The following is a 23,748-nucleotide window of genomic DNA, read 5'->3' on the forward strand; positions in this document are numbered from 1 at the left end:
CTAGAAAGTAATAAAAGTCAAACGTAATATTGACATTCCATCATACAATAGCCACTTTCTTCTACATCCCTCCCTTTTCTTGCTGTTTCTCACATTTCAGGCTCTATAGAGTCCTGGAAATAGTCACATTTCATCCCTGCCGCCTAAAAACCACCCCAAAGGGAGACCAAGACCATCAGTTTTCCCTAATGCAGGCAAGCTAGAGACTCAGAATCCTGTCTCCTAATCCCTCTTTATCTCCCTCTCCCCCACCCTCCTTGCCTCAAGAATATTTTCAGGGCCCTATTCTCCCACTCACAGGTGCTCCCTACCATACCATTGCCCCTGCCAAGAAATCCAACCAATTACATTATTTTCCCCCTCTGCTTTCATCCTTTTTTCTCAAGCCTTTCTTCTTGTGCCTCTCTTTTTTTCTAGCTGTGACTGTGTATCTTTCTCTCTTTGTCCTCATCTGTATATGTGTGTCTGTGACTCTGTCTTCATCTTCTCCTCCATCTCTATTCTCCTCCTGTGTATCCGGGCTTCCCTAAGCACTGAAGGAGTTAACCTCCCTTGCTCCCCCCCATCCCTAGCTCCCTCCCTTCCTCCCCCTTCTTCCTCTCTCCTCTCTCGCCTTCCCTTCTCAGCTCCTTGCTCCCTTGGCCGCGGCTGCCGCCTCCAACCCCCCCCCTTCCCATTCCCCTTTTCCCAGCTGCCAAGAGAGACCCTCCCCAGCCCCTCTCTCAAACCCCCCCCATCCTAGTTTCTCCCACTCTTTCTCCCCCTCCCTCTCCCACCCTAGCTCATGTCTCAGCCTCCGGCCCCTAGGGCTTCAAGCCCCTTGCGCTCCCATCCTTCCTGAGATTGGGGTGGGTACCCCCCAAGCTCTCTGCCTTCTATTAGGGGGACCACCTTTTGGGGCCCCTCTTCCCCTCCCTCCCACGCTTCCTTTCCCTTCTTCTTCTCCCCCCTCCCTCCCCTCCTCACCCCTCCCCCCACCCGGCCCCCCAAAAAAGTGGGGTACGGAGGGGGGAGGGGGGAGAGCTGGCTGAGGGGGGAATGAGACCCTAATGAAGTCAGAGTCCCCCACAAGCCACAGCGTCCAGCCCCCCAAACATGGACTGTCTCTGTATCGTGACAACCAAGGTAAGCAGGATATTGGGGGGAACTGGAGAAAGGGGTGTCAAAAGGCTGATACCTAGAGGGAACAGAGTTTGTATAGAGGAACCAGGTAGGCCTTTTCTGAGGCCTAGGGACCATAAAGGGAAGCTCAGAAGTGGGGTGCTTAGGAGTCTCCCCAGATTGAGGAAGCATGAGGACATTGATAATGCAGGGAAGATTAGAGGCAGCTATGGGGTACCCCGGAGTGATTCCCCAAGTGTCAATATGGAACACAAATGTGTGTGGGGGGGTTATGGCTTAGGGGGGAAGAGACTGATGGTTTGAAATTTGTGGGGGATGTGGAGAATGCTTCTCTTGGGGGGAAGCCTGGCTCATACTGGGAAAGATGTTCATATATTTTAGGGGTAGAGGGGTCTCCACTGGTAGGAAAGAGCAAGTTTGATAGGGATTACAGGTCAATTTGGGGGGAGAATTAAAGGCCTTGAGGGATATTCTTAGGTTTTAGAAGAATTGCTTAAAATCCACTTGGAGGAATATAGCTGCAATTTGGGGACACATTTATTTTTGGGGGTCACTCAATATGAGGAATATTGGTAGTAGTAAAGATTCAGTGGGTCAAGGCCTGAGACAGGGAACCATTTTAAAGAACTAATTCAAATGAGATTAAGATTTGAGGTGCTGTATCATTTGGGGATCCCCAACTCCAGAGCAAGGGGAAATCTAAGATAGGCTTATAGGAGTTGGCTGACTTGGGGTGTCCTGTGAGTGGTGAATTTGGGAGTCCCTAATAGGCAGGTGTTCTCATTCTTCCTCCTTTGCCCATTCACTTTGCTCTAGCTCTCACTCCTGTCCCCAGCAGGAGAGAGAGGGAAGGAGAGAAAAGCAGATGGAAAGACAAACTCCAGCCCTGCTCAACAAGGCTCTTAAGGGGGAGGGATGTGAAGGACACCCTAGATTTGGAGGGTGAGCCCCAGACCCAGGAAAAGATCTAGGCTTTAAGGAGTTGGATGGGGCTTGGGATGGAAGCAAAATGAAGGTAGGCAGAATGAGGGGGAGGATAGAATGGAAAGGAACTGGGGGCGGTGGGGGAAACTGGGGGAGTTGTATGGAAAGCTGAATGTGGAGGGGCTAGTCTGTGAAAGGCAGAAGGGCCTGGGTGGTGGTGGTGGGGATGGACACCTGGCTCCCTTATGGGAGAATCTGAGATTTGAGGGTTAGATGCCTGTATAGAGGGTTAGGCAGGTGGCAAGCTGGGAGGGTGGGGAAAAATAGGAGGGACAGGAAGTGGCGGCTGGGGGAAGCAGGGTCTGGGTGAGTCATAGGATGGGGAAGGGGTTATATTTAGTGGAAGCCTTAGCATCTGGGGGGAAGGCTACTCACATATCCCACCATGCACATGAATGTTCATGTGCACACGTGAGCATAGAATTGGGCCTTAGGAAGACAGAGGATATGGGAAGGATTTAAGAGGCAGGATTCATGGAAACCAAACCTGGTTGCCTTTTAGTCTTAAGCATCTGCTATCCCAACTCATACCTTTGCCTTGCACACATTTCTTTGGGCCTTTCCCTAGGGCTCCTATCCCTAATTCATTGTCTTCCTATTTCTGCTTTTTTTGTTATTTGTCTTTCTGACTCTTTTTCTTTTTCTCTTAAGTCCTTTTTACTTCCCCTCTTCTTGTCCTCATGTTTCTTTTTTCAGTTTTTCCCTATCTCTTGTCTTCCTCCTTTCCTCTTCCTGCCCTTTCCCAAGGCCAACACACTAGGGAGACAGGAAGGAAAGGCCCAAGCAAATTTAGGGACACTTGAGGACATGCTTCCTTTTCTCTTCTCCCTTTTCCTTCCCCTCCCTCTATCTATGCCTTCCCTGGTGATGTTTTCTATGGATATATGCAAAGGGAAAGCTCCCTATTGAGATAGTAGGTACAAACCTTTCTGAGAGCATGTTAAAATAAAGAGGAAAAAAGAAACCTGGGCTAATAAGATGTTTACCAAGTCCAGAAAAACAGCTTCCCTTTATTCTGATCTAGAACTGAACCAAAAGCTAGAGATTCTGATGCCATAGGGTCTCTACGGGGAAAAAGAAGGAAACATAGGAAGATTTAACATATAGGTGGTTTTGGGGGAAGACAGATTTCTTTGCCTTGAAAACTTTTCAGCACTTGAAGGTGGGACTCCAACTCCCATGAGTCCCTGGGGTAGAAGGTCCCTAAGTACGCTAGAACTGTTGCCCTGAGACCTGTTGGGAGTCGTAGTCCTGCCCAGTCCGCAGGCTTCGGGGTAGAACGGGAGTGGCCGGCAGGGGACGCTGTGTCCCAGCATTCCTCGGCGGGTATTGTGTGCACTTGTTCTTCGTCCTGTTGAGGCCTTTTCCTCTGGCCGTCTCCCGTAGTATATTTACCCTGACATCGGTTTCCATCTCTTGTTTCTATCTCTTAGTCTGTCTGTCTCTTTCGCCCCCGCCCCCAACCCACTTGCCTCCCTCTTTCCACCTCCCTATTTCCCTGCGCTGGCGCCGTTGCTATGGTAACCGGCTACGACTAGAGCGCTTGGCAGGCTGACGGGCGGGGCCCATGGAGGTTGGGGGTGCGAGCACGGGGGCGGGGCCGTGGGGGAAGGGGCGGTTGACTTTGACCAGAGAACTGGACACGAAGCAGTTAAACCCTCCAGGCGGTCCTAATTGGGCAATTTGGAGACGCCGGGGGCGGAGTTGAGCCGGCCACCAACCCATGCTTATTGGCCGAGATGGGCGGGGCGGAGTTGGAGCGGGGTGGGGGGGTGGGGGACAATGGTGGGGGTGAGGCCGTGGGAGCGAATGAAGAGAGGCGTGGCCTTATGGAGGATGGTGGGAGGGGCACTGAGGGGCCGAGTTATCAGCTTAAGGGGCGGAGTTGTCCCAGAAGAAGGCGTGGCTGGGCCCGAATTAGAGAAACTTGGAGGCGGTGGGCTTCAGACGGGCCCCTGAGGGGAGTAGGGTCTTTTGAAGAGGGAATCTGGCAATGGGAGTCCTCACTTCTGGGCTACCTAAGATGGAGGTCTATTCAGATGGAATCAGACACCCCTCCCACCTATCTCGTGTCCCTGGGAGACGGTTGTCAAGGCAATGGCAAAGTCCTTGATTGCTATGTTGCTAGGCAACAGGAAACGGAAAATGGAGGGAAAAAGGAAATGGGGGTAGGGTGGGAGGCTGAAAAAATGTCGCCCCCTTCTGGAGAACTGGGAAGTTTGTATGATTCTCCCCCCTTCCCCTTTTATTCCCAGACCGTGTGCCCCCAAATCCTGATTCCTCACCACCACTATCCCCGACCCCACAACCATTTCCTTTAGATATTCATGTCCTCATTTATTCGGAAGCCTTCCTCTTTCAGAGAAGGAAGGAAATTGGGATCAGGATTGATACTTTGGTCCACGAGGGAAACTGAACAGGGGCACGGGTGAGAGGTGAGAGATAGGAAGTATGGCTGGTTATACATAGTATGTCTTGGGCAGATTACCTGGAAACCTGAATATTCCTTGGAAATTTAGTGATTCATTTTTAAGGTGGATAAGAAAAGGTTCTTGGAGAAGTCCACAATAGGGGAAGACCTCAGAAATCCACCCTGTCCTTTTAGAGTATCCTTTCCTGTGTCACATTTTTCCTGACTTGGATTTTGGGGCATCAATGAAGTTTACGGATAGCTATTAAATTTTTAAAAATCATCCAGATCAATATTTGAAGTTCAAGCAACAGTAGGAGCTCTTTGGGAATCTGTGGAAAACTATATGGATGATAGGACATGGTGAGTGAAAAAGTGATAGAGTCGAACTAGATTTTTGACAGATGCCTTTACTCTGAAGCATTCTAGAGGTGCCAGAAAGCAAATTTAAGGTCATTGAATTTAGAGGACCTGGAAAATCTGAGGGTTCATTAGAGATTGTTTTGGACAACTTCCCTGGAATCTGATGATAGTTTTGGGAATTCTGAAAGGTTTGGAGAAATGAGAGCAATCCATTTTAGGCATTCACTGAAGGTGGTGATTCCTTTATAGGATTTGAGAGCAAACCCAAAATATGGTCAGCAGTTTTTGTTATTAAATTTTTTCGGAGGTAATGGGCTTTAAGGATATAAACTAATCAGCAGCAAATATAAAACCACCTTCATCCTATGGAATTGTTTAAGAAGGAGATATGTCTACAGAAGTTTAGGAACAAAAGGAAGGATTTGGAAATGTCTCTGAAAATTTGAGAGAGTCAAGAGGGAAGGGAAACTGAATTCCTGTTGGAAAGGAGGAAGTCCTCCCCTCCATTACCCTACCTCCAGGTATTAGAGAAGAGTCAAGTCTCTTTAAAGAAGTCCGTGTTGGATTGCTTTGTTCCTAGTGTGGCTGATTGTATATTAGAAAGTTGGAAATGGATCATTTCAGAGAATTTAGATAGGGAACTTTAAAAACCTGGGACACAACTTTGGAATTTACAAAGGTCCTTGATGAAATGAAAATGCAATTTATATGGATATTAAAATCAGGTAACTAATTTTATGTTATTGGGGAAAGACCCTCAAGTTCATAGGATTTCCCCTAGCTGACAGAAATTTGGTGGGTTTTTGATGGGGATGGATGGCTTGAGAGACTCAGAATTTTTTAAGAAAGGCTAAATGTGGAGGAATTAGGACTTGGTACTGGACCTGTGATTTCACTGATGTAGGGAACTTCTGTAGGAGGCACAATTCATTGATATAGAGAACTTCTGGAGGAACCTACTCTGCAATTGTAAAATTGAGGCCGTTGTCCAGGGCACTAGGACGTCAGACTTACCAAGGGTCACACATCTTTATATAGAGCCAGGGCTAGCGATCTCTCAGCAAGAAGGTCACTATCAATTTGATGTTTCCCCGAGCAGAAAAATTCATTTTGGGCAGGAGAGGAGCTAGTGGATGATGGGAGTAAAGGTTCAGTTGTGATGTGAAGCCGTGGAGAGGTTGATTCAGGACCCATGGACTAGCTGTGCGCGGGAGGGAGGTTTCTGGAGACTGCTCGGGGATAGGGTGAAGATGGAGCGGGCCAGAGGAGGACTGGGGGGTCAAGTTTTGAGGATGTATAGACTTGGGGGGCGGAGTTGAATGGGGGCGCCCAACGGAAGAAGCAGCTTGGGGAACTCGCAGCCTAGAGGACGGAAGGGGAACGCTTGGCTCCGGGGGGGTCTCTCCTCACTCCTTTCGCTCCCCCCCCCCCCCATGACGCTCTCCCGCACTGCGCAGGCGCTGCTCTCCCCCCCTCCTCTCCGGCCGCAGCCTCCAGTTACCGGCGCCGCAGCCCCCGCCCCTCCCCCCTACCCTGGGACCCCCTAATATCCCATTCCCTTTCCCCATTATCCCCTTCCCCTCCTCCATGTCGGCTCGGAACAGATTCGCCTCCATGTGTCTCTGCGTGGTACGTGCCGCGGGGTATGGGCTCCCGGCCCCCCTCCCATTTTCACGACCCCTTCGAATCTCGGATTCAAGCTTCAAGATCATCCCTTCCCCTCTACTGGGCATAGGGTCCGGAGGGTGGAGATTCCTTGGGGATTCTGCCTTCATTTGTTTCCTTTTTATGTCTGGGGGGCTGGGGAGGAAGGTCCCAAGGGATGTGAGCAAGACAGCCCCGTTCTCACTTACTCTTCAGTTTTATCTAGAATCTAATATGAGGGAGGAGGGTTAAACATTTGTCCCAGATTTTTTTTTATCTGCCCTGGGCGCCTCAGAGTTAAGCCACAATGGGATTGGAGCAGTTGCCCTCCCCCCAATCCTGTTTTACTTCCTTGGCATCTAATTTTAGGGGACAAACCATAGCAGGGCCTCAAGAATGAGGGGGTCTCAAGGAGATAAGAGCAACAGGACCATTTCCTCCACTTTTGTTGTCCTTATACTCCAGTAATTTGGGAATTCAAGCCAGTCCTTTTTGCTTCTTGGTGAGTTTCAGAGGAATCATTTAAAAAAAAAAAAAACTGTTTCCTGCTATTGGGGGTATAAAAGCTTCCATCCTAGTCCCATATTCTTTGCACTTCACTGAGGGCTTCAGGAGTAGCCTGAAGAGGCCTGAACTACTCTTCCTTAGATGAACAGATGTTTTTTTCTTCCTGCCCTCATTTTTTGGCCTCTTGTAACAAATGATCAGTTCTGAATTTTGTCACCAACCTCCATTTATCTCCAGTGTTGATATTTTGTCTTACTCGGTCCTAGACCCCTTTTTCCCTCAGACTATTCTATTCCTGAGATTGAGGGGAGGACTGCAAAGATAAAAGTTTTTAACCCCTCCCCCTAATCACTTGCTTCTCACAGTTTTAGAAAGAATCTTTGTGTATAATTCTCATACTCAATTTACAAGATGTAAGAATTAAGATCCTTTTGTTTTTGGAGCACCTAATGATGAACAGAGATGAATTAAAACTTATGGTCCTATGAAGATTTTTCTCTTCTCTCATTTAATAGTATCCCCAATATTTTCATAGGAGAGGTGTGTTATCAAACCTAGTCCCTTTACTGATAGTTAAGATTAATAATTAAGTCTTGGAAGGACTATTTTTTAAGATAGATTGAGAGATTTGTTACCCACATCTTTCCATTCACTTACCTCAAGATTTCTGGTGTATGGATAAACTAGAATGTGGTTATTTACTTGAAGTTGAATACCCCTCCTAAGTCTTAGTTTGTGGTCCGGATTGTTATACCCTAAATATCATGAGATAACTTCTCAACAGGCAATGAATGACATTTTGTCCCTTTTTTTTCCTTCTAATATACCCTAAACTTTGAGATTCAGTTTTTCAATATCATTTCCTGAAACCTTTCCTAAGGAGGAAGGTAGTGGATCCTTCAAACATACTTAACCCTCTGATTTACTCAGAAACCTAAGCCTCATGGTTTGATAGTATTTGGACTTTGAGATCAAAGAGCACCCAAAGAGTTCAGGAGGCTGCTGCTTAAGAAGTAAAATTTAGTCTAGGCATTATCATTCATTACAAGATCTACACAATTCACATATTGGATGTGGTAGGATGTCTCAGAATGAGGCAGGGTCAGATAGAATCTGGCACTATGAAATAGCATCAAATACTGGGAACTACAGTTAAGGACAGGGAAGGCAGAAAGTGGGAAAAGAGAACAGATATACTCTCAACCTACATATACATATCTCCATCTTTCATTGTTCCCCCTGATATTCTCTCTTCCCTCGGCTCTACCTCCAGTTAATTTGATATCCTTTAAATTAGAGACAATGAAAAGAGATTAGAGGTTGATGGGAGGAGATTGAATCCTCTCAAAGGCTGTGTTCAATCCTTTTCCCAACTTTCACTCCCAGCCTCCTCAGTGACCTAAACTAAGTCCTATCCCCATCCCATTCTAGATAAGGATCTGTGTTTTCCATTTTCTATTGCCATCTTTCTCTCTGAGGAATATCAGGATTAGTTTATCCCACAACTGAGGTTGGGGGTAGAGGTGAAGAGGAATAGAGAGTGTGTTCTTGGGAGCAGAGTTATAATATCTGGGTCTGAATGGCTGACCTTTGCAGCTGAAGATTAAAAGTGATGCTAGTTGGGGAGTGCTATTACATACTTCCTGCCTGGGATGTTGGATGTTTTGAAGCTGTGAATGACTAACTCCCTCTCCTAGCTTTAGGGATGAAAAGTGGATAAATGTTAGTGTGATCTGAGAATGGAGAAGCTCTTTGAGTTATAGGAAATGGAAGTAGAAGAGATTTGTATCAGTGAATGAGGGCTGAAGAAGCTGCAGTATTAAGAGGATAGGATTAGGAGGTAATCAATAAACATTAAGTGCCTACAAGATGGGACTTTAGTATGTCTGACTGAATGCATAATTTAGGGGATGGGAGCTGAGAACTCTGCATTGAGGCAAAATTGAAGGTTGAGTTGGGATGGGGGACTGAGAACTGGGAAGATATGAACTGAGGACTGAGAGGCTGGTGAAATGAATTTAGAATAAGGGGGCTGAAGGCCTGAAAGATTGAAGGACCCAAGACTGAAAACAATATTTAGGGAGTGGGAGACTTGGAATGAAGAAAATCTGATTACTGGAGACAAGGAGACCATAAGGATTGAGAGAGTAGGGGACAACCTTAAGGAATAATTGGAGAATTAAAGGGTTACTGAGGAAATGAGAGAAATCGATTCATTTTCAAATTAAACATTTAAGTGCCTACTATGTACCAAGCACATAGTAATAATGGAATAGGAAAGAATGGGAAACTAGACATTGAGGGGATAGTAAATTGATTATTGAGATGAGGAACCTGAAAATTAAGGAAATGAGAGAATTGTAAGAACTGTAAGGACTCTGGAAATAGAGGAATAAAAATAGATGGATTTGGAAATTAGGAATGAGCTATGAAGGACTGGAAACCTAGGAGCTGAGGGAATGGGAAACAAGAGATTGAGGTTTTAAAGTTAGGACAATTGGGAACTGAGAAGAGAAAGTGAAAATGGGGCTCTAAAGACTTGGGAGATCAGAGGGCTAATAAAGGGATAATGACACAGAGAGTATTGGAAACTGTCAAATGAAAGAAAGGGTGACAAAATGGGAAAGGGGCCAAAGAGTATAGGTTGTGGAAGACTAGGTTGGAAAGAAGTACCGGGTTAAGTTTGAGGTAGCATGCTGAGGGAAGGACTGGGGTGTCGATGATTGTAGATTAGAAAGAACTGGATGTGGGTGAAGGATGGTAAGCAAAAGGGAGTGGGAAGAGGAAAGACTGGGAGAATCTTGGTTCCGGGAGTTGTCCCGATACCTTCTCTTGATATTGCCTTCATTCCCAGAAATACCGCTATCAAGATGAAGACACGCCCCCTCTGGAACACAGCCCGGCCCACCTTCCCAACCAGGTAAACGCCCCCGAGCTGGTGCACGTGTCGGAGAGGAACTTGTCCCATCTCGAGGCCGTCAGTGGGGTCGTGGGTCACGCCCACCTCTCCCCGCTCAAGGTAGGAGACCCAGGTGGCCCCCTCCCCAGTCCCTTGGAGCTTTGGAGCCGCTGCCACCCCCCCAAGGGCCGGTACGGGGGAAGAGAGCCAGAGTGGAGGTTGGGGGATGGGGGAGGTGGCTTCCTGGGTCATGGGGAGAGCACTGGACTCGGGAACCTAGAGAAGGAAAGGAAATGGAAGTTAGGCTCCTGGTTCCCCAGAAGGGGAAAACCCTCACAAGTAATGTAGAAGAATTTTCTCTTTACATTAGTTCTTCCCCTGCTATACTACCACCACCACCACCCCCACTCCCAACACACATAGAGGCGACACAGACTCTTTATTAATGCTTCCATTAATACTTCATAAGCTCCATTTTATTTTGGCAGAATCTGTCCTTTCCTTCCTTCCTTCCCTCTTTCCCTCCCTCCTCCTTACCCCTCCCTCCATCCCTTCTCTCTCCCTTCCCTCCCTCTCCCTCCTCCTTCCCCTTCCCCCTCCCTCTTTTTTCCCTTCCTCTTTCCCTTCCCCCTCCCTCCTTTTCTCCCTCCCTTCTTTCCTTTCCCCTCCCTCCTTTCCTTCCCCTTCCCTCCCTTCCCCCTCCCTCCTTTCCTTCTCCCTCTCTCCCTCCCTCTCTCCTTTCCTTCTTTCCTCCCTTCCTCCCTCCCTCCCTTCCTTCTTTCCTTCTTTCTTTCCTTCCTTCCTTCCTTCCTCCCTTCATCCCTTCCCTCAGTTTCTCCATCACCTCTCTCTTCCTCTATAATTTCATATGATAAAAGACTGGGAGTAGTGAGTGATTGAAGGTTCATGTTAATGCATTCCAATGGGTTGGTTGTTAAGGGAAAGGAGGTACTAGGGACTGAGAAGAGAATCTTGGCATCTGTATTGTATACCAAGTATGTAGGAAGAAGGTTTCTAAAGAGCATTCAAGGAGGGAGATGAAAGTGAAGGAGAGAAATCAGGAGAAAGGATAACTGGATGATACTAATCCCAGGGAATTAGAGGAAATAAATCATCATAGAACTGGAAAGAACTCTAGAGGCCATGAATTCTGGCTCTTTCCACACACTTCTTTACAGATGAGGAAATAGGTTAAGTGACTTGTCCAGGATTACACAGCTAGCAAATTCAAATCCTAGGCAGGATTTGAATTTAGATCTTCCTTACTCTAAGACCAGCATTCTAACTCACTGTTCCACATTGCTGCCTAGAGTGGTGCTGGTCAGGAAAGAATTCAGAAACAAGAGTAGTAGGGAAGGGAAAGACAGAGCAAAGAGAATTGGGATCCTTTGAAAAGACTGAGGGTGAGGTCACTGAAAAATTTACTTTTGTTGAGAATATCTAGAAGATTAGGAATGAGAATTGGTAGAGGGAGATGGAAAGGATTTAGTTGGAGATGAGATGCTACATGTTACTCTTCTTCTTTCACATAATTATTATAAAAGGAGGTGTTCTATGGGTTTGCCTAAAAGTTAATATAGAATGGAATGGAAAATAAGTTGAAGATGCTTGGCTTAATGGAGCTAGTTAGGTAGTTGACAAGAAATTATATTGAAAAAGAGTATGTAAAAGGTAGGGTTAGGGGTTAGGCATGCAAGTTAAGTAGGAGATGTAGGGATAAAGGTTTGGGAGAGTAGGACATGAATTATTAAGGAGCAACTATATTAGGACACAAGTATATCGGAGATTCTAGGGTTAGGAGGACAGAAGATGGGGCAGAGGGAAAAAAGAGGGCTTTAGAATAAGAAAACTAGCCTGGAAAACTAGAGGTAGGTTGGAAAGGGGGTTTAGAGAAAGATGGGAAAGTGGATGTGTTTATATTGGGGGTTAGAAAGAGATCTGATGATAAGGAAAAGAGAATAAGAAGTGTGGACTGTAGGAATTATGGGATGAGAGATTAGGAGTAGAAGGTATGAGATGTGGAATAGAGGGGAATGTGGATGTGAAATAGATGGGGATGGAGATGGAGGACAAGGATGTGAATGAATGATGAGAACATAGCAATAATGGATGGAAATGGAAGATAAGTGATGATTGATGGACCATAGGAAACAGTGATGAGGAATCAGATGGAAGTTATAAAGACCTGACAATAAATGGAGTAGTAGCCAGCTTGGGTAGATCCAGGAGATGTACATCACAGTTTGGGCAAAGAATACTTTGAGGACAATGAAGGGAGAATTCTCAGTCTTATTACCTCCTTTCTTTCAGTTTTGGTGTAGGCTCCCCACATCTGCATGATAACTGCTAAGTAAAGAGTGACATCAGGAAAAAATTTGACCCTACCTTTCTCACATGTTAATTCTTTCCTTGATGGTTGTGAGGAGAAATCCTCCAAGCAAGGACTGGTATTTCTTTCACCATCCTCGTCTTCGATAGGGACTGGAGAAGAGAACACGAGTCAAGGAGGGACTGAAGAGGATTTGAGATGTATTATTTCAGATCATGGTAATGAGAGAGAGCTTTGGAAGGAAGAGAGTATTCAAAAAAATCTCCTTTGAGACCAATTGTTTGTGCTTTTCTCATGCTTATTGCTTTGATAACAATTAGTGATAGGATACTGGTTACTATGGCTAAACAATAGGAGACTAAGAGAAAGAGATTTGGAGGAATTGAAAATTCAAAGAAAGACACCTGAAAATCCTTGGGAGGTTACTGAGAGAAGAGGACAATGTAGGTAGTGCCTTGTCCCTGAAGCCCTGGTTGTATGTATAATGAATAGCATATATAAATCATATCATGGATGCAGTGAGAAACTCTTCTCTCACTCTATGCTTGTTCAAACTTACCTTTCATCTTTTGTTCCCCTTGTTTGATTCTTCCCTTCCCTATCTCTTTTTTAAAAGCTACTTCTCATATATTCACAGTTTCCCTTCACCAACCAACAGCCATACACAAACAATACGTACATATACAGGTATACATACACAAGTGTACAACCACCTTAAGTGCAGGGTGAGAGAACCAAGACTTTCTCGATTTTCACCAATCTACCTACCCCTTTTCAGAGTTTTTAGACATTCAAGGACTTCTAAAACCTCTCATCTAGATGGACTGTTCTTGGGAGTTCCCTGAGGGAAGGGGGACAATGAGAGCTTAGAAGCCAATAGAGGGAAAATGCCTGCATCGATGAGTAAATCTGAAGCCGTGGAAATTGGATGAGGAGCTGGGATAATGGGGACCCCCTCCCCTCTACCCCAGCACAAACTCTCTGGGGTCAAGTCTCATGATATTTTCTTGTCTTTCAACCATAGGCCAACTCTCCCCCCGTGATTGTGAATACAGATACTCTTGAAGCCCCTGGATATGTGAGTTGGTCAGATTTGAAGGGATTTGGGAGGGTTAGGACTGGAGAGCAGGAAGACAGGTAGAGAAGAGAAGTAGGGAGTGAAAAAATCAAATGCTTAGGTACAAGTGAAAAGGGGAAAAAAAGAGGAGGGTTATAGGTTACTAAGATAGGAATATATGTCTCATTGTTTTTGTTTCTGGCCTATATTGGAGCTGCAGGTGAATGGAACAGAAGGGGAGATGGAGTATGAAGAGATCACACTGGAGCGGGTGAGTAAGTGCCCCCTATTCTCTTTAGCTCCCATCTTCTTTATACTTTTCAGGCACTATCTTTGTTTCTTTCTCTGATTTCACTATTTCAGCCCTCTAATTCTTTAACTTCCACTTCTCTTACCTGCTAATAGCCCCTCACCTCCTAGCTCTTGTTCCTTCTCTTTTCCCCAACTCCCTTGCTCCAGCTACTACCACCCCCTTTTTTGCCCTTATGTCTTTATTCCTGTTGAGTTTATGGAGAGGACTCTACCAGTGGAAACAAGGCAGAGGTAGGAGCTGCTGATTCTTTCTCCCCCCACTCCCCTTCACCCAGGGTAACTCAGGCCTGGGCTTCAGCATCGCAGGTGGCACCGACAACCCACACATTGGCGATGACCCATCCATTTTCATCACCAAGATCATTCCTGGGGGGGCTGCAGCACAGGATGGCCGACTCAGGTGTGGGGGCCTGGATACCTGGGTCCCTGAGGGAGAGGGGAATGGGAACTGGGGAGCTAAGGCCCTGAGAGGAATCATATAGCTGGGAGGAATGGGAGGGAGAATCACAAATCCTAATGCTTGAGTCCCTAAGAAAAATAGGGGGACTAGTGGGATGGGGGATATCAAAGTTTTAAGATACCTGCTTTGCTGTCCCCTTAGAGTCAATGATAGCATCCTATTTGTCAATGAGGTGGATGTAAGGGAGGTAACACACTCAGCTGCAGTAGAAGCCCTGAAGGAAGCAGGTTCAATTGTTCGTCTCTATGTCATGCGACGGAAGCCTCCCGCTGAGAAGCTCATGGAGATCAAACTCATCAAGGGACCTAAAGGTAACTCTTGACTTCTAGCTGTGTCCCTCTTTATGGGTACAGGCCCCTCAAGTTCTCTCGAATGCCTTGGCTCTCCCTGTTGTCCCTGCCCTCTCAGCTCCAGTTCCTGAGAGCTTCCCCTCCCTCTCTAGGGCTTGGCTTCAGCATTGCAGGAGGTGTGGGGAACCAGCACATCCCAGGAGATAATAGCATCTATGTGACAAAGATCATTGAGGGCGGGGCTGCTCACAAAGATGGACGACTACAGATTGGGGACAAGATCCTTGCTGTGAGTTTCCCTTTCCTCTAGCACCCAAACACTGACTTTGATCAGCTAGGCCTCCCTATCTTCCGAGTTCAGTGCCTTATATCCTCTGATCTGGTTTCTTCTTTGTTCTCCTCTTTCTAGGTGAACAGTGTAGGGCTGGAGGATGTGATGCATGAGGATGCTGTGGCTGCCCTGAAGAACACATATGATGTTGTCTACTTGAAAGTGGCAAAACCCAGCAACACCTATTTGAGTGATAGCTATGCCCCACCTGACATTACCACTTGTGAGAGCCCCTCCCCAATCCTGACATCACCCCTTATGAGAGTCTCCACTATATCCCATCATCACCCTCTGTGAATTCTGCCCTAACTTTCTGCTCTTTCTCCCTGTGACAATCCCTAATATGTCTGCTTTTACCTATAAGAATCTTTCAGACTCTGACATCATTCCCTGGGAAGCCGCCCAACATGATTGCCTGTGAATATACTCTTTTCAATTCCTTTGACAGCACCCTTTATGAGATGCTCTCTCTCTTCAAGTCCCTTGATAACATAACTTATAAAACTCTCCCTCAAAAAGTCTAAATATCAGGAAGCTCCCCAGGGTGGTGAATTAGGTTGGTCCTTGAACCACTTGCCAGTACTCACTTTTGTCTCTCTCCCCAGCCTATTCCCAGCACTTGGACAATGAGATCAGCCACAGTAGTTACTTGGGCACTGATTATCCACCAGCCATGACACCCACCTCCCCCCGTCGATACTCCCCGGTGGCCAAAGAGTTGCTGGGAGAGGAGGACATTCCCAGGTGGGGAAAACCATATACCTGGAACCCTGAATGAAATTGAAGTTGGGAGGTGGGGAGAAAAGAGGAAGGGGCCAAAAACTTAAGTCACTAGGGGAGCCAGGGAATTGGGAGAGGCACATCATAGGAGATGACCAGATTATGTGGTAGTGATCCCTGTACTCTCCATTCCCACAGGGAGCCACGGCGGATTGTGATCCATCGGGGCTCTACAGGCTTAGGGTTCAACATTGTGGGGGGTGAAGATGGCGAAGGCATCTTCATCTCTTTCATTCTTGCCGGTGGTCCAGCCGACCTCAGTGGAGAGCTACGCAAGGGGGACCAAATTCTTTCGGTGAGAGTATCAACTCCCCCATCCCATGAAACTCTTAGCCCCCAGCCCTGGTTGTTAAGAAGGAAGCACTTTGGGAATTCATGAATCTGGTAACATAATTATCCTTACAAAGTCTGTAACAGATATTCATAAGACTCTAAATAGAGAATGAAACCATCTCAATTTGTGTCAGGGCTCCCTGGTAATAAAGTGTAGAAGTCCAGCCTTAAATCTCAAACTACAGGCTGAGGTCCATAGGAAGCTTTTCAGCAATATGACTTGGTGACTTATCATACCCTCTCTGTCTTCAGGTCAATGGTGTGGATCTTCGAAATGCTACCCACGAACAAGCTGCTATTGCATTGAAGAATGCTGGCCAGACTGTCACTATTATCGCTCAGTATAAACCAGAAGGTAATAGTGCAGGAGTGAGACAATGCTAAGGAAGTGATTCAGGTCATAGTGCCAATGAAAGGAACAGAAACAAAGACCTGGGATGGATTGGGAGTTGTATATGTGAGTCACTCTCTTTTGATGGGGCCATAGGGTCATCAGCTATGATAGAGAGGATTTTCCTTCTTTTTCTCAGAGTACAGTCGATTTGAGGCCAAAATCCATGATTTGCGAGAACAGCTAATGAACAGCAGCTTGGGTTCTGGGACTGCCTCTCTGAGGAGTAACCCCAAAAGAGGCTTTTATATAAGGTTAGAGTTCAGTCCTTTTCCTTCATTTACATTCCCCTCTCTCCACCCCTTTTCATCCACCATAACTTCACATCATTGTTTCCCATCCTTCTATTTTCCCAGTTCCTCATCCCTCCATCTCCATGCAACAATAAATGCTTCATTGGCTTTTATTTTCCTTAAAGGTATTTAAAGGTGGTATTCCAAGGAAGGAAACCACCTGAACAGAGGCACAGAATGACTTGCTAGCTTATCCCAGTCAGAGGAACATCAGACCTGAGATGGTCTGGCTTCTCCTTCCACAATACAAGGCTGCTTCTGCCTTCCTCAAAATTTTTTCAATGTTTTATAGTTTTCAAAGCACTTTAAAATGTATCATTTCATTGAGTTCTCATAATTGTGTGAGCGAGGTATTAAGAGATGTTATTATCCCATTTTATGGATTAAAAAAAAACCCAAAATGATGTGGCTTGCCTAAGATCATGCAGTTATGGTCCTTCCTTCATTCAAGCCTCCTGTTCTTTCACATTGCTCTTCCATATACCTTCTGGTCCCAATAACCTGAGTTCTGATACCAGCTCATAGCCTAGGTTCTATTTTCTCTTTATAGTTATTTATTCTTCCTTTTCTTCTTCTTTAATTTATTCTATAACTTCACTTTGAAATTTAAATCTCTTGTGGAATTTCCCCCTGACCGTTCTCCACACAGTGATGCTCCCCACATCTCTGTCATTTCCTAAGGAAACCTCCTGAGTCTTCCTTGTCTTGGCACTTTCCCATGTTGCTCTTGTTCTCCCACCTCAACATTCTTTCTAGTCCATATTAACATTACTTCCAGGAACCACTCCCAGCTTTCTTTCCTTATGTATATCCAAACATTTTGCAGATTGAGTAGAAAATAGGTGGTATCGTGGATAAGATGCCAGATTTTGATTCAGAAAGAGCTGAGTTCAAATTCTGCCTTAGCTGTTTATTCATTGGTAAATCCACTTCTCAGGTTCAGTTTCCTCATCTGTAAGATGGGAATAATAATAAAGGGCTTCATAGAGATACTCTGAGAATCAAGTGAGATATGTGTAAAGAGCTTTGTAAACCTTAAAACAGTAGTATAAATGTTAGTTATCATTATTGTTGTTGGCTTCATTCCCCTAATCTGTTGATTTATCTGTGTCATGCCAGACTTTATACTTATTTGTGGGGTTGGTAGGTAACCATGACTGTAGAAGGCTGAAACTCTTGGGTTGATGCACTGAGGTCAGCCAACAGAGCACTTAAGGCTAATTACCAATTGGACAATACTCTATAAGCATATACTTGGAAAATGGCCCTTCCCATTATCTTGTGCTGGCTCAATAATTGGTATATACAGAGATTGTGGGAAGGATTAGGGGGTCGAATAAGACTAGCCAGGGTCACTTCTGGGTAGGAGACGAAGAGGAGAGGTTGTGGAGATCCTGCATCCATCCAATTTACTCCTACCCCTAAAGACCGAGAATAAAGACCAAGGATTTTTGCTTATCCTGACTCCGGCTGATTTTAAGGTATCCAGGGTGTTAATGTGATCATCACACATGACTTCTTTTCTAACCTTTTTCAAACCCAAACAGGGCCCTGTTTGATTATGACAAAACCAAGGACTGTGGCTTCCTGAGCCAGGCCCTTAGTTTCCATTTTGGGGATGTGCTGCATGTGATTGATGCTGGTGATGAAGAATGGTGGCAGGCACGACGTGTCCAGCCAGATGGGGAAACTGATGACATTGGCTTCATTCCTAGTAAACGGAGGTGAGTAGAGGTACTCAGTTGACCTAAGCAGATGTAAGAATGTATATGATCAGCCTGTATGATAACTCTTTAACTGAAGAGAGTCTAGAATGTGTGCCTCATTAGGGAAGGAGGTCATAATCTTTGAATTCTTGAAAGTTGAATTTCTCCAAGTTCCATTGTGGAACCATATCATCCATGAGTCTTAGAGGCATTTACAAGAGCCTAGGCCTCAGAGATTGCTGGGTATTGTAGTTCCTAGAGGCCTGAATAGCGAGTCAAAAAGAGAGGGGCGAGAAAAGCCCACTTTCAATTTATTCAGAGTTTCCCTAGGATTTTTGGAAATTAGGAGATTAGAGAAAAGGAGACAGTTCCTTACTTATGGAGGTCAGAGGCCTGGAAAATTATTTAAAGGGAGGGATTAAAGTACTTATTAAAGTACTTATATGATCCCTTAACTCCCATTATGCCCCACAGGGTCGAGCGGCGGGAATGGTCAAGGTTAAAGGCCAAGGTGAGCTTGGAGAAAGATTGGGGGATGCTGAGAATGTGAGAAGTGGAAAGTTTAAGGCAATAAAAGCTTTGGGGAGTAGAAGAGTTAAGTGACCTTTCTCCCATATTTTTCTTAGGACTGGGGTTCTAGCTCAGGATCTCAAGGTGGGTATGTCTTAAAAAATGGGTTTAAATGGGATCAGGGGTCTTATGGGAGTGGGAATGGTGAAGAGTCAGGAAGGTTATATTATATACCTTTTTCTCTTTTTTAGGTCGAGAAGACACAGTGCTAAGCTATGAAACGGTGACACAGATGGAAGGTGAAAATCCATCCCTATCCATATTCTGTCCCATACAATTTCCTTTGATGTTTTTCCTCTGACCTCTCTTCAGCTGCCCATCCCAACAATTTTTCTTTTCATCTATTGTCCTGATTCTGTCCCCTTCCCCTGCCCTAAGATCTCTTTTAACTTTTGACTCCACTGTCTCCTTTCTTAGTACACTATGCTCGTCCCATTATCATTCTTGGCCCAACCAAGGACAGGGCCAATGATGACCTCCTCTCCGAGTTCCCTGACAAATTTGGATCCTGTGTTCCCCGTGAGTGATTGGATTGGGATTGTTGGAAGAAGGGAGGCAGTATGGTATAGTCCCAAAGATTTTCCCTCCAAATGAGCCAGTATGCCACATAATCCCATAATCTTTTGTCCAAAGAACAGGTTGACCCAAAGGGTGTTAAGAATTATATAGTCCATAATCACTTGGTAACTAGAGATCAGAAAGATGAAGGATAGGAGACCACATCCCCTCAAATCCTTGATTAGTAGCAAAATTCTCAAGGCAGTGAGTTAGTTGCCCCAAGAAATGCTGGGAATTATAGTTATCTCCCAAGCCTCCTATCTTCCTACCCTACTTCAGAAGAGCGGGGTACATAGCCAGACATGGGAGATTTGGATTATTTAGTTCCTTGAAGGCAGGTCCTTCAGTGGGAGGGATGGTGACTAGATTTCAGGTCGGGGTGGGGGCCTTCCTGGCAGATACAACACGGCCAAAGCGAGAGTATGAGGTGGATGGTCGGGATTACCACTTTGTGTCATCGAGAGAGAAAATGGAGAAGGACATCCAAGCTCACAAGTTCATTGAGGCCGGTCAATACAACAGCCACCTCTATGGGACCAGCGTACAATCTGTACGTGAGGTGGCTGAACAGGTACTGCCCTGGGGCCCGGGCTCCAGAAGTGTCCCTTTCCCCCCCACCCTTCTCCTAACCCATTGCCTTCCTCTAGCTCTCTCGCTCTAACTTTTCTCTTTCTGTCTCTTTCCCCTGCTGGGTCTTGACTCCATATCCTGCTCCTCTCTCTGTCTGATCCAATCTTCCTTCCCACAACCTGCTGTGCTCCCTCATCTCCTACTGTCCCCCATTTTTTGGTATGGTTTTGCCTGCTTTTCTTTCTATGTTTTCCCCTTACCTCTCCTCCTTTCTTTGTGCCCCATTTCCTTTCTTTATCTGGTTGGTCTCTGCTTTGTTTCCTCCCATTCCTGGCTTTGCAACCTAACTCTCTTACATCTGCCCTCATTCTTTCTGACTGGCTGAACTTTCTCTCTTATCAATCTTTTTCTTCTGCACTATTGGAGTCTCTGTCTCTTTTTTCCCCCTGTATGTTTGTATAACCCATAATCATCCTTTCACTCTCTCTCTCTACCTTTGCTTTCTCTCTTGTTTTGGCATTGCATGGATACCTGTCGATGGTTCCCCCCGCCCCCATCTGCCCTCCTGTTCCCATTCCTCTTCCTCCCCTTCTCTGCTCCTCCTCTCCCCATCTGCCTCCCTATTTTGCCGTCTGTCTCTCCTTATTTCTCCATCTGTCTGTCCTTTGTCTATTTTCCCTCTTCTTTATCTCCTTTCCCTTCACTTTGCCTTCTCTATTATGTCTCCTTTCTCCAATTTCTGCTCTCTCATCTTCCTCCTTCCCTCTTTCTCCCTGGCATTGCCTATCTGTCCTTCCTTCCTCTTTCTCTTTGCCATTCTCTCTCCATTCTTCTCCCTCTGTTCCCTCTATCTTTGTTTCCTTTTTCTCTTCTTTGCTTCACCTATTTGTCCTCCTTCCTTTTCCTCTTCTTTCTTCATTCTCTGTAATTCCATATATCATCTTTCCTCTATTTTTCTGTATACTCTTTCTCTTCTTTCCTTTGTCTTTATTCACTTGTTTTTCTCCTCTTTCCATATTTTCTTCCCCTCTGTGCTTGGGTACTTCTGTCTTCTCTTGCCCTATTTTCTGTCTCCACCTGTGCACCCTCCTGTCCTCTCCCCTTCCCCTGCTGCCCCCCAGGGAAAGCACTGTATCCTTGACGTCTCGGCCAATGCCGTGCGGCGGCTGCAGGCGGCCCACCTGCACCCTATTGCCATCTTCATCAGACCTCGATCCCTGGAGAACATCCTGTGAGTACTGTCCAAGCTTCCAAGGGACAAGAGGGGAGGGATGTGTGAATCAGGGCCTTCCCATGTGCCTCAAAACATCTCCTTGTATTGTTTGTATCTCAGTCTACAATATCCCCCCCCCCTCCCCACCATAAATACAAAGGACACCAAGTGGTGGTCTCTAGATGATTCAAGTCAATGTCAAGTTTCCAAGGAGCTTTTCCTTAGGATCTTTAGGATCTGTGTTGTTATTTGGGCATAGCGCTGTGGATCCTTCCCCCATCTCACTTATTTTCATGAAATTTCCCCCTCCACTTTTTTAGCCCTCCTTTACCTCAGTTCTAGTAGCCTGAAGGGTTCCTTGTTATTATTCCCTGTACTCTTCAGCTTCTGTTAGCCTGTTGAGGGAGTCAAGAGAAGCAGCTGGCAGACTAGATAAGAGGGGACCTTGGAGTCATGGAGACCTGAGGACATGCTGTGCAATCCAGAACAAGCCACTTGACCTTCTCTTGCCCCAGACAGTTCTTTAAGACTACAAGTTAAATTGCTGATATGCTCCAGTCAAGAGAATTGCCATACTGGGAGTTCCCCATAATGATGAAATCACAGGTCCAGCATATTTTTTTTTAACTGAATGACTCAAGATGATAACTTCTGACAACAACTTCAGGTTAGGGGAGCCTGGACTCAAGTGCATTATAATTCCCACAGTGGGGACTGACACCACAGAGATGAGATTCTATAAGGATTTTTGTTTGTTTGGCGTTTTTTATGGAGGGTATTCCATAGACATCTAAGAAACCCTGGCTCCAGGAGCTGCTGAAATTATAGCTTTTGTTCATGACTGTCTCTCTTTCCCTCAAACAAATTCCAAAAGTACCTTAGCTTCTTACTTATTGATTTATGCTCTCGGCATCAAGAGGATGTGGAATAAGATAGGACTGGGCACCATATTGTCTCCTTTGTCTCACCCATCTTCTCTCTCTAGAGAAATTAACAAACGGATAACAGAGGATCAGGCCCGCAAAGCCTTTGACAGAGCCACGAAACTGGAGCAGGAATTCACAGAGTGTTTCTCAGGTATGTGGGAGAATGGAAAGGAGGAGATTGGGAATTTCTTGGGAAGAGGTGGAAACACTGAGAAACCAATAACAATCTTTACTTTTCCTTTCTTTTCACTCTTACAGCCATTGTGGAGGGTGAAACCTTTGAGGAGATCTACCACAAAGTAAAACGTATCATTGAGGAGCTATCAGGGCCATATATTTGGGTCCCAGCCCGAGAGAGACTCTGATCCCCTGTCTACCACTGAAGCCTGGACTCATCTGCCCTCTAAGGCCCCTCAATCTGGACTCACCTGTTCAAGCCCTTCTCCTCTTATTTATTTCCTTTATGACCCAACCCAGATGGGGGGGACTTCTCTGCATGTGCCCCGTCCCCCTGAGCTGGATGCCTGGGTCCCAGGAGCACAGAGAAGCTAGGGGAGCTGGACACTTGGATTCCTGATCCAGGAACATCTCTCCTAAAAATCCCTCTCCCTTCACCACATCCCATAGCCTTCAAGACCTGGGACACCTCAGCCATCCCTTCCTGCTGCTTCTTCCCCTTCACATTCCAGAATGCAAGGGGACTAGCACTTTCTGGAGCAACCCAGGCTTGGGGCCTGAGGGGCCACTAGGCTCAACCTTCTCAGCTGAGGGAGAGGCTTGAGTTCACCTACATCCCAACTTCCCATATTCCCTTGATTTCTCTCGTTTCTTTTTTTTCTGTTCTCCATTTTTTTCTTCTCAAAGGTGGTTTATTTTTTTGGGAGGGGTGTTGGGGGCAGTCACACAGACCCCCCTCACCTTCCCCATGAATTTCCCCCTTTTTCTTGCTGGTTTGCATGAGTGGAAGGTCTAACTGTGGCTTTTTTCTGGGATTTTTTGGGGAAGGGGGAGGGACAGGGTCTGGGGAGGAGGGAATATGGGAGGGGGTGGGGAGAGGGGAAAGGGGGGGTGGGCCTTGGGGAGTTGGGGGAGATTAGATATGCTGCCGCCTTCTGCAATTTATTTTTTTTTTGAGAGAGCGAAAGGAAGAGACAGATACTTGAAAATGCTTGTGGCCTGATTATTTGGGAGTAGAGGGGGGAAAGGGAGGTAAATAGGGTGGGTTTGGAAATATCCAGATTTAATTGACTGTTTTACCACTGGAATGGTGTTTGGAAATTGATAGAAATAGGAAAAGAACCTAATGAGGGATGGGTATAAGAAAGATGGGTTGATGTTAAAATGACCAGAAATCGGCAAAAAACTTTTGGAAATGATTATTATTAACCTAATAAGAGGTTAGAGTCTGCAATCAGAAGAGTATGAGCTTCTGGAGGGCAAGAGCCAGTCTGTCTGGCTTTTTCTCCAAACCACTCAAGCCCCAAGCATGTCATGAGGTTGATGATATCTCTGTAAGGTGTCTCCAACAATGCATCTGGGTATCACTAAAATTACTAAAATCAGGGCAGATCATTTGATGTGTCAAATACCATATGAAGGAGCTATCCCTTGCACAATAGCTCATTGAAGGCCAGCTAAAAGATCTATTACCTCATTCCTGTCTCTTGTCCCTCCTGTCCTCAAATCCTACAGGAGCCAAG

General features: G+C 45.8%; 1 protein-coding gene across 8 annotated transcripts; it reads left to right on the forward strand.

Moving 5' to 3' along the window:
* Positions 1–417: 417 nt before the first annotated feature.
* On the forward strand, positions 418–23,214 carry DLG4 (discs large MAGUK scaffold protein 4). 8 transcript variants are annotated; one of them, XM_051995876.1, is made up of 21 exons: positions 418–1,125; positions 9,885–10,049; positions 13,283–13,336; positions 13,527–13,586; positions 13,903–14,027; positions 14,229–14,398; positions 14,530–14,666; positions 14,787–14,931; positions 15,314–15,452; positions 15,627–15,783; positions 16,074–16,176; positions 16,352–16,466; positions 18,053–18,229; positions 18,686–18,722; positions 18,838–18,865; positions 18,973–19,020; positions 19,199–19,300; positions 19,738–19,910; positions 21,031–21,140; positions 22,108–22,199; positions 22,307–23,214. In XM_051995876.1, the coding sequence occupies exons 1-21, from the start codon at positions 1,096–1,098 to the stop codon at positions 22,411–22,413; spliced, it is 2,274 nt and encodes a 757-aa protein (XP_051851836.1). In that variant the 5' UTR covers positions 418–1,095; the 3' UTR covers positions 22,414–23,214. The 8 variants fall into 8 exon arrangements, with proteins under 8 accessions (XP_051851836.1, XP_051851839.1, XP_051851840.1 ...); XM_051995879.1 differs by having other exon boundaries at positions 419–1,125; positions 9,885–9,950; XM_051995880.1 differs by having other exon boundaries at positions 420–1,125; positions 9,885–9,950; positions 13,536–13,586.
* Positions 23,215–23,748: the final 534 nt, after the last annotated feature.

Source organism: Antechinus flavipes, chromosome 4 (assembly GCF_016432865.1).
Source record: "Antechinus flavipes isolate AdamAnt ecotype Samford, QLD, Australia chromosome 4, AdamAnt_v2, whole genome shotgun sequence".
Lineage (NCBI taxonomy): Eukaryota > Metazoa > Chordata > Mammalia > Dasyuromorphia > Dasyuridae > Antechinus > Antechinus flavipes.

Excerpts from the sequence above, each read along its gene's own strand:
- DLG4 (XM_051995874.1), top strand. The coding sequence starts at position 6,467 with ATGTCGGCTCGGAACAGATTCGCCTCCATGTGTCTCTGCGTG. Across the intron at positions 10,050-13,282 it reads CCCACCTCTCCCCGCTCAAG|GCCAACTCTCCCCCCGTGAT; the intron begins GTAGGAGACCCA and ends TTTCAACCATAG. Across the intron at positions 16,177-16,351 it reads CGCTCAGTATAAACCAGAAG|AGTACAGTCGATTTGAGGCC; the intron begins GTAATAGTGCAG and ends TCTTTTTCTCAG.